This window comes from Microtus pennsylvanicus, chromosome 15, assembly GCF_037038515.1.
Source record: "Microtus pennsylvanicus isolate mMicPen1 chromosome 15, mMicPen1.hap1, whole genome shotgun sequence".
Taxonomy (NCBI): Eukaryota; Metazoa; Chordata; class Mammalia; order Rodentia; family Cricetidae; genus Microtus; species Microtus pennsylvanicus.
Genome location: NC_134593.1, coordinates 17,417,277 through 17,436,607, shown reverse-complemented (window position 1 = coordinate 17,436,607; position 19,331 = coordinate 17,417,277). Strand labels below are relative to the sequence as shown.

The following is a 19,331-nucleotide window of genomic DNA, read 5'->3' as shown; positions in this document are numbered from 1 at the left end:
TCTTACGTACGGCTTAAGACCTTTGAGCCTGGGGAAGATTCTGACCATTGTCCTGGGTGTTGTGTCCTCAGGGCGGCCTCTGCAGGGATCCTGGCTCTCCCTGGGGTGGACAGCATCTGTTCTCATCCCTCCTCCAGGGATGGGGTTTTTGTTCTTGTTCTCCTTTACTTCAGCTCAGTATGGGAATTTTAGGGCTCCTGCTTTCCGACATGTCAGGGAGACAAAAACACATTTGTATCGTATCCCAAGAGACCCTGATGTCACGGACAACCTCAGTTCTGCTTGTTTCCCTGCGTTTCCTGTGGCTGTGGTAACTGCTGGTAGCTTCCATAAGTAGATAAGGAAGTCATTCCACACTGAAGGATTTTCTGTCATTCTGTCCTGTGGCCAGGCGACACTAACTTGTGTTTATCCTCAGCACCAAAAGCTATTGTAAGGTAGAGTGCCTCTGCTGCCAGTGGGGGTCTTGTCCTTGCAAGGGCAGTTGTGTGGATTTTATGTGCTAGCTCTCGATTGGCCCTGCCTTTGGGCTTGCTTCCTCGAGACCCTGAGCTAAAATTAGCTGCTCAACGTGAATGCAGTGGCGAGTCGCATTAACTGTGTCGTGAGTGGTCTCTCAGTTGTGCAGTGATGCACAGTGCACATCAACAACGACAGTGGCTACTGCTTTATCTTTTTTTTTTTTTTAATGACAAGATCTGGTCACATTGCTCAGGCTGTTCCTAGGCATCTTCCCACTCTGATCAGTCCCATGGTTCCCCGCTCCTGAGAGGTCAGCGTAAGGCATAGTGTGAACATCAACATAGATCAACACAGTACACTCTAGCCCTGGATCCTGGGCTCAGTGGATTCTCCTGCCTCAGCTTTTCAGATAACTTGGACCTTGAGTATTCTCTGCAGTACCCAGCTGGACAGTCATTTTTAAGCCCAGGGTTTTCAGTGGAATCATTTTTCAAGTCTTGCAGTGCACTGGTTAGGGAAACAAGACTCCTCTCATTGATGTTTTTAGCCTTGCACTTTTCCAAAGGAAGAGGGTTGCGCTTCCTTAAGGGAGGCCCCCATTGTGAGTGCTAGACCAGCAGAGAACCTGACAGTGCTGCGCCTAAGTGCTCATCTCTTGTCATCTATCGAGACTCATGACTTCAGAAGTTTTATTTTCCTGTAGTATTATTAACCATGAAGGCTTGTAACTTTGTTCATCTGCAGATCGGCTAATTATATCCCTGCTGGTGGGCAAGTATTCTCCCAGCAGTTCTCTTCCTTGGGCAAGTTTTGTGTTAATAAGAGCTTTAATTTGATGGTAGTCAATGCTACAGAAACTTTATAAATCTCCACTAGGAAGGAAACTTTCCTTTCTTAGACTGAAAGTTTAGGCATATATAATATATATATTTAAAGTGTGTGTGTGTGTGTGTACTATAGTACATGCGTGGAAGTCAGAAGACAGCCTCAAGTGTCAGACTTTACCTTTTTTCTTGTTTGAGAGGGAGTGTTTTGTTGTTCTATGCTTAGTGTAGCAGACAAACTGTCCCTTCAAAAGGTCTTGAAAAGGACTAGAGAGGTGGCTCAGTTGGGCAATGTTTGCCTTGAAACGATGAGAACTGGAGTTCTCTGGAACCCCAGAACTGGGTAGACAGAGACTGGAGGATCTTTGGGACTTACTGGCTAAGCCAACCTAGATTAACCAGTCCCAGGGAGAGATGTTGTCTTCAACACTAGGCGGAGGTTGACCTCTGTGTGTATACACGCACATTCATCCCCCTCATAAACCCTTACAAGCAGACCCTTGAAAACCTAAGCAAACAAACAAAGTAACTGCTTCGGTCAGGTTTGGAAACGACCTCCTCCTCCTGAGCGTTTTTCCCATCCATCCGCAGTCACTCCTCCTCTCCTGGGACCGCAGCTAGCTACTGTGTGAGCTACTGTGTAGCATTTCTCTGTGTCTGCCTTGCTTTCCCTGCATTCTCCATCCTTCAGTTTGGATATTTTATCCTGATGTGTCTTTATTATTTCTTCAGCTAAGTCTAATTGATCTGCTTTGAAATGCATCTTTTAAGTTAATTGTATTTTTCAGTTGTTGAATTTCTATTTGGATCTTTTCTAATAGTTTTGTTATATTCTAAAAATGTTTAAAATCTTATAATTTTTCAGACATGTTAATTATTTTTATTTCAGAGTTCACAGCTGAGACTGACTTCTCTGAATGTCATTCGGCCCTAGTTCTAAATTGTGAGACACTGCCAGTGAAAGAGCCAGGGCTCTAGCTGATGCTCTGCCTCTAGAGACTTTTCCAGAAGGCCGGAAGCAGGTCTCCCTAATGTACTTGGAGATGGAGCTGAGCTGAGGCTGGGCGTCCTGTTTCTTGTCACGATTATTCCTAAGAAACAACCCTGGGAGGGTTAGACTGCTTCCCCACCCGCAGCACTCTGAGGAAGTTAAAAGTTCTGCTGGCCGTCACAGCCATCCAATCCTGTGACTTTGAAACAGACAATTACTCATTGAAAAAGGAAAGTTAAGATGGGTACAAATGCTTGTCTCTGAGTTCCTCCCTATGTGGATATTGGCTTTTAATTTTTCACTCTTATGAATACTTTCCAATATCTTAAGTAAGAATTATTAAAAATAAAAACAAAGTCTCACTTTGTAGCCCAGGCTAGTCTTGAACTTGTAATCTTCTTGATTCTGCCTTCTAAGTATTGGAATAATGGGTGTGCACCACAGCCACACCTAGCCTGGAAAGGATTAACTTTTGCGGTTCTCTTTATTCGTAGCAACAATAACTTGTCTAAAACAACTCATTCTGCTATTTCCCTATATCTAGGAGGAGTTTTTTTTGTTTGTTTGTTTGGTTGGTTTTTTTTTTGTTTGTCGAGACAGGGTTTATCTGTGGCTTTGGAGCCTGTCCTGGAACTAGCTCTGTAGACCAGGCTGGCCTCGAACTCACAGGGATCCTCTTGCCTCTGCCTCCCAAGTGCTGGGATTAAAGGTGGCGGGGGGGGGGGGGGGGCGTGTGTGGCACCACTACCTGGCTAGTTTTTTGGTTTTAAAGATTTTCTTTTTAAGTTGTGTATATATGTGTGTATGTGCACATGAGTGCAGTGACCGAGGAAGCCATCATATACTCATGGAGCTGTAGTTATAGGTGAGCCATCTCTCCAGCCCAGTAGATCCAGCTTTTGGTGTATGCTGTGGTGTATCTGCTGTGGTGTATTGTGCCGGCCCCCTGGTGGTGAGTGAGAACTGTTGGCAGTGTGTGCTGTTCTTCCCCAGGAATTCTGCTTAGTCAGGGATGCTGTTTGTCTTCTCACTTTACCAAGAGCACGGCATCATATGTGTCTGTTGTCATGACAACAGGCCAGCGGCTAAGTGGCAGTTTGGATTGGCACCACAGTGTGGTTTTGCTTTCTTCAGTCACCACAAGTGTTGCCTGCCCTGTTTTAAGTCAGTTGTCTCTGTGTCTGCCATCTCCTAGAACTGTTTCTTGGCAAGCTCCCGGCATCTTCTTGTCCTGGCAAAGATTCCCCCTTCCCCCGCCCAGGATGCTTTGAAAACACACGTTAATGCTGAGGTTGTCCTCTCTCAGACATCCACCTTCCTAAAGTCCCACAGATACACCCAGTTTATCTGTGGCCACCACCACGATCCCAAACACACTCTTCAAGGGGGAGAGGGGCCTTTGTACACAGACCCTGAGCAGAATCACCCTAAGTCAGAAGTCAGACAGGCTAAAAGCCCAGACCCTCAAGCCACAGTGACAGGAGCATGCTTTAAACACGTGGGTCCAGGACTGGCTAGTGAAGGCAGGAATAGGGCTCGCGTTTCTTCTTGCAGCCCCTTTAGACAGCGTGTTAGAGCACACTAGATGACTGAAGTCCTCAAGCCGAAGGCATGGCATGAGATCAACAAGTCCCACAGGTTTTCTTTAATCAGTGACAATGTTCACTGATTGTCTGCCCAGACTTAGTTCAGGCCCTTTGTCAGCGCACTGGACATCGAATGTCCCTGCTCCGCTAACTCACAGAACCGGCTACAGGGAGGAATGAGGAGAGGGACTGGGGAGGTGGATCAGCAGTTAGGATCTTGTGCTGTGCAAGCCTGAGAGCCTGTGCATGCCTGTAATTCCAGCAGTGATGGGGCAGGGTGAGGGGAGGTGGGGAGGTAGTTAGAAGGGTTGCTGGGGTGTGTTGGATGCAGCTTAGGAGAGAAATCTCAAGCTTCAGGTTCAGCAAAAGACCCTCCCCCTGGCATTAGATACCCTCCCCTGGCTTCTGTGTGTACAGCGGCACACACATCAAACACCTAACCGCTTACACACACCTACGCTCACACAATACACTTCACACACATGCACACACATGTATCTCGTACACGTGCATACACATAATATTAATTTTGAGGGGGGTTGGTTTCCTGAGGTGGGAACCTTGAACTCATGACGCCCCCTGCTTCAGCTACCTACGTTCTGTGATTGAAGGCATGCCCACCATACCCAGCTTGTCTGCTAATGTTTTTGGTTGGTTTGGTTTTGTTTTTGTTGTCAGAAGTTGAGCTCAGAGCCTCTGTTAGGCTAGCCAAGTGTTCTACTCTTTGACTGTACCCCCAGACTCTTACCATTTTATGTCTTCCTGCATAATAAATAATAAAATAACTCCATTCATTCATTCATTCATTTATATTTACTTATTTATTTTGTGTTGAATGTGTCCATGTGTGTGTGTATGTACAGGTGCACCTATGTAGCCGTGTTCATATGTCAGAGTATGCATATGGAGCTAGAGAAGAACCCTGGGTTTTGTCCCTCAGGAGCCTGCCATCTTGTTCTTTTAAGATGTTTTCAAACGTGTCTCATCTTTTCAGCCTTTCAGGAAGGTATTTGAATCAGCTCCCATCCAGACACTGAAATGGACTCCTGACCTTGTGGCCCCAGCATCTGCTCCAATGCTTTTGCTTTGGGTTTTTTTTGTTTGTTTTTTTAAATATTTATTTATTATGTATACAATATTCTGTCTGTGCATATGCCTGCAGGCCAGAAAAGGGCACCAGACCCCATGACAGATGGTTGTGAGCCGTCATGTGGTTGCTGGGAATTGAACTCAGGACCGTTGGAAGAGCAGGCAATGCTCTTAACCGCTGAGCCATCTCTCCAGCCCCCTGGGTTTTTTTTTTTAAAAGATGATTTTCTTAGCTTTCTATCAGTGAAACACTTCAATTAAAAGGATGGTTTGTTTTGTATAGAATTGTCCAGTATTTGAAGAAGGACTAGGTTTTCTAGCACTTCATAGTTTTAGAATCAGAAGTTCTCACATATATTAATATGGAGAAAGGTTTATTTCCACATGGGAGTGTCCCCCTCCCCCCATAAAACTATCTACCTTGTTTTCGGGGTCACAATATGTTTTCTTTTCTTCCCTGTGGGGAACCCTGGTGAGAGTTGCATTCTATTATAGGCCAAAGGTCATGGCAGTAAACTAATAGACAATCCCTCCTACGCACTTAGATTGAGCATCTCCCTTTCCACTCCTCTGTTGGCTTTCTTGATGGGAGATAAAACTTCAGGACTGTGGTTCAACAGAGGTGTGTGTCAGTCCCAAGGTGATACTATCCCTGTGTTCTCACAGGCAGTCAACACAGACTTCAGTCGTGACTTCCTGCAAATCCAGTGGGCTGCATTCCACAGTGGTACATACTGGCTGTCCCCCTCCCCCTCCCGCAGAGATCTGTCTACCTGCCTGGGTCTGACAGTCTTGTGGATGGTGGACACAGCCCCTAAGGCTGCTCCCCCACCCCTGCACTTTTTTCAGAAGTTCCTGGTTTCTTTACACTTCTGTTTGTTTGTTTTTGAGACAAGGTGGGTGTTGTTCCTGGCATCCTCCTGCCTCTGCCTTTTAGTGCTGTGATTTACAGGTGTGGGACCATGCCTCACTTCCTGCTACATTTCCTCCTGTAACCCGGGCTTCCCACAGTCCAGTGACTGTGTTGCATTGATTTGTTCCATATAGTTTATTGTAAAGCATATCACAAAGGCTGCGGTTGGTAGAGAGGAGACCAAAGCTTCCAGAAGCCTCCCCGGGCTTGCACCCTCTACAGTCTCCCTCCCACCTGTTTAGCAGTGCAGATGTCATCTGAACCCTGAACCCTGTCTTTTGAGTGTTGGGGAGATTTCCCTGAGAAAGTGTGATTGAAGCAAGGACAACGGTATTGAAATATGGTTGGACAAAAGAGTTCAGTCTCACAGTAGCAGCATGGGTGGGTACCAGTCAGACTCCAGGGCCTCAGCAGGCTGCTCAGCTGCTCCACACAGCATTCCTTCCTCTAGGGCATGGACAAGACTCTTCTGGAATGAGGAGTATAACTTACTATCTGTCAGGAGAGGTCATAGGATATCTTTATGGCCAGCTAAAGGCAGGATGGGGGTGGCCTTGGGGAAGGAGTTGTGGATCAGCAACCACGGGAGAAAACCAATACACATGTCTTAACATCACGCGCAGCTGTGCACTAGACTCATTTTGTGTGGCCTTGTGAGGCAAGCCATCAACATGGGGTCCCTACCCTACCTTCTTGCTATTTTCAAGGAAACGTCGTGGCTTTGGTGTCGGACCCTGGTCCAATGACTTCTCTCTGCCCTACATGCACACACCATATGAATACTTGGTTGGTTTCTTTTGGAGCCTAGGAAAGAATATTGTATTGCCAGCCACTCATGTTTGCCTATTCATGTTGACACAGACTAGCATTATATTAGAAATTGAGTGCTAAAGTGACTCTATTTGTATTAGATATTTTAAATCTTAGTTTGTTATGCTTTAAAACAAGTCTCGTATAGCCCATGATGGCATCAAACTCCTGATGCATTTGCCTCTAGCTCCCGAGTGCTGAGAGTTGGGTGTTTGCCACCATGCCTGGCTCATAGGAGAAATCTTGACCCACCAAAACCACCAAATAAGGCCATTAAAAAAATCAGTGTGGTTTCAGTTTTTTCAAAAAGAAAACAATTTTTTTTAAAGATTGAAGTATTCAATATGTAACAGACAAAACTAGGAATCTCTTTACAAAGGTGAGTGAGGGATGCGGTGTACATATAATCTCAGCATGTGGGAGGCAGAGGCAAGAGGATCTCTAAAACTTTAAGGCTGCTTTGGTCTTCATAGCCAATTCCAGGCCAGCCCTGGCTATGCAGCTAGATCCTGTCCCAAAGAAAACAGCACAACACAAACGGACTGGGGATGGTAGAGTGCTTGCCTAGACTGCAGAAGGCCAAGTGCCGCCAATGCCGGGCATGGCGGTGCATGCCTGGGACCTCAGCAGCTGGGAGGTGGAGGCAGTGAGACTGGAATTTAAGGTTATCGTTAGCCACACAGCGAGGCCACCCGGGACATATGAGGTGTGGGGGCGTGCGCTCTCTTCAGTGCCATAGGTGAGGATGACAGCTTGAACGGATGATAAAGGAATCAGAAAAAGAAGCAAGCAAGCCATCCGATTGTCAGCATTAAATAAAGCAAATGCTGTGGCTTTAAAATGGATTTTTTAAAACTTAATGGAAATTGCAAAGTGTCTTCTTCAAAATGTAGCAGCTGGGTGTGGTGGCACAGCCTGCAGTCCCAGCCTTCTGGAGGCAGAGATGGGCTTTATCAGGGCTACAGAGTGAGTTCTGAAGTAGCCTGGGCTACAGAATAAGATCCTGCTTTATTGTGGTTGGGCAGGTTTTTTTTTTTTTAAACCAACTTGTAGCCAGGTGTCATGGTTCATATATGTAATCCTAACATTTGGGAGGTGGGAGGTGGGGACAAGAGGATTAGGAGTTACTGGTCATCTTTAATTACATGGTAAGGCCAAGGCTAGCCACACACACACACACACACACACACACACACACACACACACCACCCCAAACAAAAAACACCCTACAAAAACAAAAGTCTCAATAACATGTATTTAAGAATGTCACTTCTCTTGGAGCTCCAGTGGCACAGTGACTCAGACCAGTGTCACCTCTTCCTCTTGAGAAAGACTAGAAATTCCATAAGCCAATAGCATAAATAGAGATGTAAGTAAACTGTTTTTATTGTATTCTTTTTTTCATGTCAAGCATCTAAATTGTAAATAAATGATTCCATAAAAGGTACAAAAATATCCCAGGAATGAGGATGGGAATAGATGTTTGGAGGGACAGCGCTGTGCCACCTTTGCCTCTTGAGGTTCTGTGATATCACCTGAGGCAGCACTGCTTTTTAAAGCAGACAGCACTAATCTCTATAAGCAGAACACTTAAGCTCCAGGAACTGATCCCTCAGTACACTGTGCCTTCTGATCCCCATGACTGCCCAGTACGCTGTACCCCACTGATCCCCACAACTGCCCAGAATGCTGTACCCCACTGCTCCCCACGACTGCCCAGTACGCTCTACCCCACTGCTCCCCACGACTGCCCAGTATGCTGTACCCCACTGCTCCCCACAACTGCCCAGTATGCTGTACCCCACTGCTCCCCACGACTGCCCAGTATGCTGTACCCCACTGCTCCCCCAGACTGCCCAGTACACTGTGCCCCCTATTTGCCTCGGGAAGGTCTCTGGGTATAATTTGTTTAGGATCATTGTGGAGACCTCTAGTCTAGCAGAGTGAGCACATGTAATATACTTAAACAAAACAAAAACCAAAACTTTAATTGGATTTTTAGGGGGAAATGAGCCCCGTTTGTTTGGCAGAGATATTGGAGGTTGGAAAGGAACATCCTTTCCTCTGAACACAGTTACTTCTGAAGCAGGGAAACTCTTGTCCCCTTCATGTCTCTCCTTTTCCCCTCTCGCTTCTCCTGTCTTCCTCTTCAGGAATGTGGACAGTCGCCTGCTAACGGATAGTTTTTAAAGACTGTGCTCTTGGGGAAAGCACTGAAGAGAAAGTGGTGGTCATTTGACAGCCGGAAGCAGGAGATTAATTGCTAACATCTAGCTGCCACACTACATTCTGCTCTCACCTCCAGCCCTGTAGTGACTGTCCCCTGGGCTCTGTCAGCTTCTCTGCCTGACCTTCCTGAGTCGTCTTACCCCACATTAAAAGCAGCTCTTGGAACCATGTTGTGTGCAAAATACCTTAAGTACTGCAGACTTCTGGGCTTTCTTGGAAAGCACACTGACATCTCCATTCAGATATTTTACATGAGTCATGGAATGCCTTTTCAATTGTGTGGGGTGACTGGGTGGGGCAGGGCAGGGTAGAGGCCATTAAAAGAAAACTTCAGCAGTTTCATCTTCACCCTTCATGGCGGATATCTGTGGGTTGTGTGTCCTGTGGCCAGTGGCGGGACTTGACAAGCAGGTACTCACCTTGTGCCCTGTTCTCTCTGGGAATTGTCCAGTGAGCCAGCCTGCTGGAACTGTGCAGATTCTCCAGAGTGCAGTCCTGATACATCCTCAACAACCCAGCTAACTTTTCCTATGTATGAGACACTGACATTTGTCTGTGAATTGTAAGTGGAAACGTTACGCCCATAGTTGGGGGGTGGGGGAGCAGGCAGTGTTGCAGTTTAGCCTCGCCTGTTAGCTGTGGCTTCTGCCTGGACTTGGAAGCTGGTGAGAGTTGGGCCAGAGATGTGGCTCAGTTGCCAGGCCCCGGGTTTGATCCCCAACACTGAGTAAAGCTAGCATGGTGGCTTATGCCTGGGCAAGGAGGTCAGGAGTTTTGAGTCAGCCTTGGTTACATGTTGAATGGGAGGCTAGCCTGGGCTAAGGGACTCTGTCTCAAACAAACTAAAGGAGGAAACTGATTCTGACAGCCGTTAAGAATTGTGTGACTGGGAAGTTCTGTCACAATTTACTTCCCAAGGGTTCACCGTTTGATTTTGTTGCCCAAATCTAGTCATGCCTGCGGTGTGGGTTGTGTATGAGCCTATAGTTTTTGTTAGACGTGGCAGCCTCACTCCCTCCTGACAAATAAACCCAAACAAACATAGTAAATCAGCGCCTTTGGGACATGTGGTCAGAGTTTAATTAGTTAGAGGCAAGCAGTGAGGCCGGACAGTGCAAATACTTCACACGTAGTAGCTTTTTATAGAAGTACACTCACGGCGGGCTGACTGGAGAAGCAGGGAGGTGCGGACCAGAGAGCTGGTGCGGCTCTACATTTCTCTGCCATAGCTGTTTGCCCCATCTTTGCAGCCCTTCAGGGCAAGGATTACAGCCTGTGGGCGTCTGAGATCCTGACTAAGATGGCCCACTCTCTTTTATAGACCTGGGCTACCTTAGTGAATGACAGGAAATTGAGCCCAGCAAGTGACATGGACCGAAGCCTGAGGCCCGTGGCTTCCTCCGTCTCATACAACTTGGTTACCACAGCAAGAGCAACCAAATGTCAAGCCAACAGGCCACTGGAAACCCTTACATAATTGCAGGAGGCTTGGGTTTCCTGTGGTTCAGATTTTCTTGCCTCTGTCATGATCAAACGATCGGGAGAAAGGCATAGAATTGCAGAGGAGAATCTGCAGGGTGGCGCACAATGAGCCCATTCTTTCCCAGCTCACACAAGCCCTGCCTTGGTCTTCACCTCTGGCTGGACTACAAGGCTCCATTTAAACCTAACCCACCTCGCAGACTTAACTGATCCAGGAGTGACTCAGTAGGAACAGCCAGCTACTGTAGCTCCTTTCCCATTTTGATAAGCAGACCGAACACAATGGGCTTTACAGTTCTTAAATGACTCCATTCTTTGCTTCTGTGTATGAGATGAGATGCTTATATGGTTTTTCCTGTAATAAAATTTCATGTGGCCTGATTATTTGTTTAAAAGGTATAAACAAACACAGTGTGGACCCCTTCCCATTTGAATAAAATTAACATTTTTTAAAATTTTATTTTATGTGTACAGGCACTTTGCCTGCGTGTGTGTCTGTATATCATGTGTGTGCCTGGTAGCCACAGAAGCCGGAAGAGTGCATCGTATGCCCTGGAATTAGAGTTACAGGTGGTTGTGAGCCACCACATGGTGCTGGGAACTGAACCCAGGTTCTCTGCAGGATCAAGAAATGCTGTTAACCTCTGAGCCATCTCTCCAGCCCCTGCTGTATTTATTTATTATTTATTTGTTATATATTATTTTGAGACACAGTGTAGCCTCGTCCTGTCTCAAGCTGTTTGTGCAGCGGAAGGTGGCTTTGACCTTCTTGATCCTCTTGCCTCCACTCCCGGATTCTGGGATTCTAGGCTGGCTGACCTCCACTCCTGGATGCTGGGATTCTAGGCTGGCTGACCTCCTCTCCCTGATGGGATGCTGGGATTCTAGGCTGGCTGACCTCCTCTCCCTGATGGGATGCTGGGATTCTAGGCTGGCTGACCTCCTCTCCCTGATGGGAAGCTGGGATTCTAGGCTGGCTGACAGTTTTTATCTGTGAGGAGTGATTCTGATGTCACTTTGACACTAAGTTTCTATGGTTGGGCTCTTGAGTTTCTTTACACTACCTTAACTGTTGCATACATGTAATGTTCCAGGGAAATTGGCTGGGTGTTAGAGTCACTGGAGTGGCCAAAGTGCCAGTGTGATTGTGTTGATTGGTGTGAGTCACTAGGACAGTGGTTCTCAACCTGTGGGTCATGACTCCACCGAGGGTGGCATATCAGATATCCTGCATATTAGGTATTTACATTACGATTCATAACAGTAGCAAAATTACATTCATGAAGTAGCAACAAAATAATGTTATGGTTGGGGGTCAGCACATAACGAACTGTATTAAAGGGTCACAGCAATAGGAAGGTTGAGAACCACTGAGCTAGGAGATGGGGGATCCTGGCATTGGTAGGATGTACCCGTTCTTTTTAAGTAGTGACAATGCACTGTGGCTCTGAACTTAAGGATGGTAATTCTGAGCTTAAGGAATCACCAGGATGCTTGTGAAAAATGTGGGTACCTCAGTCCTTCCTGTACAAGGTCCGGGGTGGGGCTTGGGATTTTTAGTTAAGGAGCACCTCATTGATTCTAATCCTTGGCTTTCGAGCCATTGTGAGAAGAAAGTGAATGTCACAAAGGTTATGGTGGAAGGTCTCTGCCTCCCAGGTGAGCAGGGACCCACTTTGCTAAGAGTGACCCTCAGTGTGATCCCCGTGGGTGCGGTGCTTCCATCCAGAGCAGGATGTCCCCCTCAAGTCCAAGTTCCCAGCAACACCCCTCACCTGTGGCCAGCCTGGGCTGTTTGCGATTGCCATCTCAGTCCCACCCAGCCCTGTAATTAGAATTTCAGAGTGCTTGTTATCAGCAGTAATTAATCCAAATTCACTCCGCTATCTTTTCTATCCGGGTGCCCACCCCATTTAGTGCTTTGCAATTGTTAAAAACAAAGGACTGTTTCCAGAGGACTCCCAATTAGGAATGGGTCCCGGAGTGCCTCTGGGAGCTACAGGTGCAGTGCGTTTGTTCATTGTAGGATGAGATTTTCCCTTGAAGATGTGGATGTGATGGTCGAGGCAGATAGGATGAAAGCACTCGCGTTATAGCGGTTCGCCGGAGGGCCCCTGTGAGTGCTGCTTTGGGAGTCTTCTGCCAGACGGACTTTTGCATCGTGAGAATTCTCACTTGGCAGGTTCCCTGTTCCCAAGTTCTGGGAAATGGAGGCAGAGTTGCTTCCAGATGCTGGGCAAATACCTTCCCATGGAACTGACCCCAGCCCAGGCCTCTTAGGGTGAGAATGTTCAGACCTGTCTAAAACCAGTAGTGGAGCAAGTTCTGCAACTGGATGATCTTTTCTCACCTCTGGCAAGGTCCATGGCTGCGGTTCCACTAGCAAAACAGAGACAAATAAGAACATGCACATTTACTTAATAAAGTTTTATGTGGCACCACACTAGTCGGAAGTGAGGATCCAAGAAGCCCCATGTGGTTTTCCAGCTGGTAAGATGAAGAGTGGACAGAGGGATTCTGACCTAAGGAGTGAGCAAGGCCTTCTGGGTAGGTTCGTCCTGTCTGTTTCCCTGTCTTCCAAGCCAAGGTGCCCCTTTCCTCTTCTCTGTGTGTGCAGGGCACCTCCTGCAGAGTCTTGTGACCTGCTTCTGGGAAAGGCAGAACTCTGTTTCATAGCCTTTTGCAGAGTGGGGGTTGGAGAAGAAAACCAGTAAAACTTCCTGCCTCAACTGTTTTCAAGGTGCCCTATGCTAGGATTATGGGTCCCTCGATGCGTCATTTCCAGATTTGTTCACTTTAGGGATAAAGCAAACACAGCCTGACTGTTGTTATGATCCTAAGTCGTCCTCCAAATGTGTCCCTTCCAGGAATGTGCTCCGGAGAACCTGGAGCTGAAGAAGAAGATTTTCGCCCAGCTGGATCGCCTCGTGGACGACAGAGTCATCTTAAGCAGCTCCAGCTCCTGTCTGCTGCCTTCCAAGCTGTTTGCAGGCTTGGCCCACGTGAAGCAGTGCATTGTCGCTCATCCTGTGAGTACGTTGCTGGCTTGTTCCCCCTTTGTGGTGCTGGGCTCAGACTCAGGTCCTCTCACTCGCTAGTCAAGCACCAGGGTACACTCCAACCCTCGGGAGTGTGGTCAGCCTGGGGACGTGATTGTATCTCGTTCTATTTTTAGGGGCAATAGATTGCAATGGATCTGCAGGTATCTTGAACTGCTTTATTGAGGTGTAATCCACATACCACAAATTCAGTTCAGTTTTGCATACGTTTAGGATTATACAATGTCATCATTTAAAAAAAAGGAATATGATCCAAAATGCCTTGGACTTTTATCTGTGCACGGCATAAAACAGGCAGTATTTAATGCGTTAACCCTCAGGGCACTGCATTTGTGTGGTAGAAGGCTAGCGGCTAGGTGAGCAGCCCCATTATCAAAGTGAAAGAGCTGCATTGAAAATGTCCACGTGGGTTGGGGGCTGGCTGAGTGGATAAAGTGTGTGCTGTATGAGCATGAGGGCCCGGGGTTGAAACCCGAGAACCCGTGTAAACTGAGAATAGTAGTGTGTGCATCTGTAACCCCAGAACTGCTACAGGGAGATGGGAGGCAGAGACAAGAGAGAGGGCCAGCTAGCCCTGTGTCCGCAGCTGCAGCAACAGAGACCTTGTTTCAAACGAGGCAGAAGGCCAGGTCTGATGCCAGGGGTTGTCAGCTCACCTCAGACTGTGGCTAGCACAAGTGTGCACTCGTGTCCACACGCACATACACACCCCCTCGCACACACGCACATACACACACCCCCTCACACACACGCACACGCATACACCCCCTCACACACACGTACATACACACACACCCTTGCACACACGTACATACATACACCCCCTCACACACACGCACATACATACACCCCTCACACACACGCACATGCATACACCCCTCACACACACGCACATGCATACACCCCCTCACACACACGCACATACATACACCCCCTCACACACACGTACATACACACACACCCTCGCACACACGCACATACATACACTCCCTCACACACACGTACATACACACACCCCCTCACACACACGCACATACACACACCCCCTCACACACACGCACATACACACCCCCCTCACACACACGCACATACACACACCCCCTCACACACACGCACATACACACACACCCTCACACACACGCACATACACACACCCCCTCACACACGTACATACATACACCCCCTCACACACACGCACATACACACACCCCCTCACACACATGCACACGCATACACCCCCTCACACACACGCACATACACACACCCCCTCACACACACGCACATACATACACCCCCTCACACACACGCACATACACACACCCCCTCACACACACGCACATACACACCCCCCTCACACACACGCACATACACACCCCCCTCACACACACACACATACATACACCCCCTCACACACACGCACATACATACACCCCCTCACACAGACACACACGCATACACCCCCTCACACACACGCACATGCATACACCCCCTCACACACACGCACATGCATACACCCCCTCACACACACGCACATGCATACACCCTCTCACACACACGCACATGCATACACCCCCTCACACACACGCACATGCATACACCCCCTCACACACACGCACATGCATACACCCCCTCACACACACGCACATGCATACACCCCCTCACACACACGCACATGCATACACCCCCTCACACACACGTACATACATACACCCCCTCACACACACGCACATGCATACACCCCCTCACACACACGCACATGCATACACCCCTCACACACACGTACATACATACACCCCCTCACACACACGCACATACATACACCCCCTCACACACACACACATACATACACCCCCTCACACACACACACATACATACACCCCCTCACACACACGCACATGCACACCCTCCTCACACACACGCACATGCATACACCCCCTCACACACACGCACATGCATACACCCTCTCACACACACGCACACACATACACCCCCTCACACACATGCTCACAGATTTTAAAATGTCCATGTCACGCAGGAGTTTATAGGCGTGTCACTAGCCTTGTGTCATTCACTGAAGGTCATTCACAGTAGAATCAGATCTGTTAAAATGCAGATTCCGGGTGTCACTGACAGAATTCTGAGTTGAACCCCCCCCCCCCCGTCTCTGCTGCTCCCCCTTTCCCCATCCACTCTAATTGAGTAAGCACATTTCTTCACCAGGAACGCCTTATTTGGTCAGCTGGGCCACAGGCTCCAATTAGCAGGTGCAGGAGGGCTCAGTGAGTCTTTTTGAGGTTACTGTGCCTTTGTGAAGGCAGGGAACAAGCACAGGGGTTTAAAGATCACACGGTGAGTGATGTTGGAGTCCTGACTCTGAACTCAGTACAGCCGTGCAGAACCAGGACAGCCCGTTTGGGTGGGAAGGCCACTGTAGCTCCAGCCGTGATAAATATGATGGCATATGGTGTCATCACCAGCCAGAAGCTATACAGAGGAGCAGGGCCAGCCTGGCTGGGTTAATGGGAACTGTGCTGGAAGCTGAGGTATTGCACAAGCAAAGGCAGTAGGGCAGGAGCCAGGGAGAGTGTGTGGGGTGGGGCCGTGATGGCATCTCTGGGAGAGCGCACACACACACACACACACACACGCACACACACACACACACACACACACACACACACACACACACACACACACAGTGGGGGGGGGGTTGGAGATTAGAGAATACAGACGAGGTACCTGTGTTAGTTGCTTTTCTTATTGATGTGGCCAGGAAGTAGGCTAAGAGAGAGGTGTTTATTTTAGCTCTTGGTGTGAGGGGCATCCTGACAGAGAAAGTATGGGGGAGAGAAGCTAAGAACAGGCTGGGGGTGGGGTCAGCTGTCAGCCTCAAGGCCCATTGCACAGTGACCATTTCTCACTTTCTCCAGTGAGAAAAACTAAAGGTTCCAGAACCTTCCAGAACAGCACCAGCAGCTGGGAACCAAGTGTTCAGACACATGAGCTAGTGTGTGTGTGTGTGGGGGGAGCTTTTTTTAAAAAATAAAGATTTATTTATTTTTAGTTTATGTGTTTGGGTGACTTGCCTGCTTGTATGTCTGTGCACATATGTGTCTGGTGTAGGCAGAGGCCAGAAGAGGACATCAGATCCTCCAGAACTGGAGTTACAGACAGCTATGAGCTGCTATGTGGCCTCTGGGAATAGGACCTGGTCCTCTGGAAGAGCAGAATGCTCTTAAATGCTGAGCCATCCATCTATGCAGCTCCACAGAGCATCTCCTATCTAAACCATAGCAGCATCCCTTAACCAACATGCTTGGGACTAAGAGTATTTCAGAGTTTGAACTTTGGAATGTTTACATAGCCTTTACCAAATGAACATCCTTAATCCAAAAAATTTTCAAGTCTGAAAAGCTCTGAAATTTAGATTTTTAAACACAGTGCCAGAGCTTAAAACATTTCAGATGCCCAGAGCCTTTTGGAGTGGGGGGCCCCACCAGCAGTGTTCAGGAGGATCATAGTGTTACTTTGAAGGACTGTGTAGGCACAGAGCGGCAACACGAAGCCTTGGTAATGCTGCTTTGGGAGAGAAATGGTCTCCTACAGTCCAGACCCCACAAGCCAGGGTATAGGGCCGTACTTGAACCTGAGGAGCTGGGGATGGAATTGGGAGCACGGAAAGTCTTCCTCCAGAGAAGAGCAGTTGAGAGGCGGTGCTAGACTGGTCAGGGTAAAGAAAAGGGATGAGCAACTAGACACCCACTAGATACTCAGTGCCATGACACAGGCGGCCCAGACTCCAGCTTTTGCTGTATTGTGAAATACCATTGAAAGAAAGATGAATGAGCATCGGAGTTGCCGCCCCAGAACCGGAAGGTCATCGAATGGAAATGGCTGCATTCAGTTACAAAACATGCAAGTGACATTAGGGTTGACAGGGACAGAAACTGAAAGCACCCAGGCATCAAGGCCATGAAGTTGTAGTTTTTCCTGTGATAGAGAGATGTCATAAAAAGTCCCTTGGAGAACAGCCACTGACGACTGCAGTGGAAGGCATTTGCTTGTGAGAAAGCCATCAACTTCTAATAGGTTGTTTCGCATTTAAGTTGGTTAAAGGAAACATTTAAGTTGGAAAAGGAACACTACTTAGATCAGAGACTTCAGAAATCACCTGTGTGTTCTCAGAAAGGTACTACAGATGGCACAAGGCAAGTCTAGGTGGTCGGTGGCTCTTCTAGTGTACATGATCGATCTCTAGCAGTGAATGAAACTGGGTAGGGTAGCAAATGCCCATAACCCCAACTTTCAGGAGCTGGAGGCAGGGGTTTCTTAGGAGCTGGCGGTCCTCAGTGGCATGGTGTGTTTGAGGCCTGCCAGAATTTATGAGACCTTCACTCAAACATAAATAAATATTGAAGACACAGTGGTCTTTGACACAGGACCTGGAGGACCCAAGCTGGATGTGACCCGAAATCTTCCTCCCTGAGCATCAGCTTTCGTGGTTTCAGACGATGTCACGCAGGCCTCTAAGGGAGGGAAGCAGCCAACAGTCCTACCCAGCTATGATGCCCTTGAGTTAAAACAGTGACCAGTGTGGCACAATAATTCTTAGGGTGTAATAGGGGCACTCATACCTTGGCAGTAGCCAACAGCTGTCTAATTGGATTGAAGACCTGCTCAACAAGAGGGAAATCTGCCTGGTATTAGAAACCAAGTCAGCCACTCAGGGCCAGTGAAATCATGGATCTTCGAGGGAAACACACTACCACCGCTTTATTAAGCCAGCGTAATTCTTAACTATACTCGAAATATTTGCCCTGATACCTGCTGGCGAGTATAGTTTTTACTTCTCATCATATAAACTTCTCTTTGCAACAGACAGAGACTATTACAGAAAACCACAGCCAGTCAAAATGCAGGGAACAAGAGATTGTATGGAACCTAGTCCCAATGAATGCATCTGTAGCTCAACCCCTGCACTGGGGGCTCTGAGTCGTCACAAGAAGAAGAGCCAGAGAAACAGGAAGTCTGCTGTGATATGTTTCCTAGAAATGTCTGAGAAGCTACACTCCTGAAGTCTTACAAGACTTAAGCATGACCTGAACAAGAACGACACCTGTAGACGTAATACTAACATGGAAGGGGAGAGCTCATGGGGCCTCAACCGTCGACAAAGAGATGCAGGCAGCTATGGAATGCTGAGAGGGAGACATGGTCTTCCCCAAGGCAGTGGCCCCTGATTGGTTCGCCAATACCAGCTGGTCAACACTGAAGTAATAATATACATATGAATGACATTATATGGACTGAGGACGTTGTATTTAGGGATATATGTAAAACAACAAAGAGAAAGAGGTTACAAACTTGACATTGTATGGACTGAGGACGTTGTATTTAGGGATATATGTAAAACAACAAAGAGAAAGAGGTTACAAACTAGAAAGTGCATGGGGGAGGTTGGAGGGAGGAAAGGGAAGGGAGAAATGGTGTAATTATAAAAATAAAATTAAAAGACGAAAATAAAGAATAATAGACAAGTACATAAACTAAAGCATAAATTCAAACCTCTCTAAAATACGGTACGATGGTTCTCTTCTATAATCCCAGGACTAGATGCTGAAGCAAGGGGCTACAGAGTTCTCAAAAAAAAAAAAAACCCAAATGACAACACAAACAAGATGAAAAGCCACTACAAATTGATCTGTTTGTGCAGAGCCTTGCTCAGCTTGCAGAAGGCCATAGGTCTTAGTCTTGGTAGGACACAAGAAGAGTGTACATGTGTGTGTGTACACACACACAATCTTTTATTATTTTTATGAGGTGCTGTTTTAGCCCAAAATATTGTTAACTAAAGCAAATCCGATCACTAAAGTTAACTGTCTCTGG

The 19,331-nt window shown here is 47.5% G+C and overlaps 1 protein-coding gene across 1 annotated transcript in view; it reads left to right on the top strand.

The window, feature by feature from the left end:
* Cryl1 (crystallin lambda 1) overlaps positions 1–19,331 on the top strand; it is a 97,442-nt gene that overhangs the window by 50,994 nt on the left and 27,117 nt on the right. Inside the window, exon 4 of the mRNA XM_075949741.1 lies at positions 13,254–13,415. Coding sequence (XP_075805856.1) covers positions 13,254–13,415 — 162 coding nt within the window. The remainder of the gene's footprint in view (positions 1–13,253; positions 13,416–19,331) is intronic.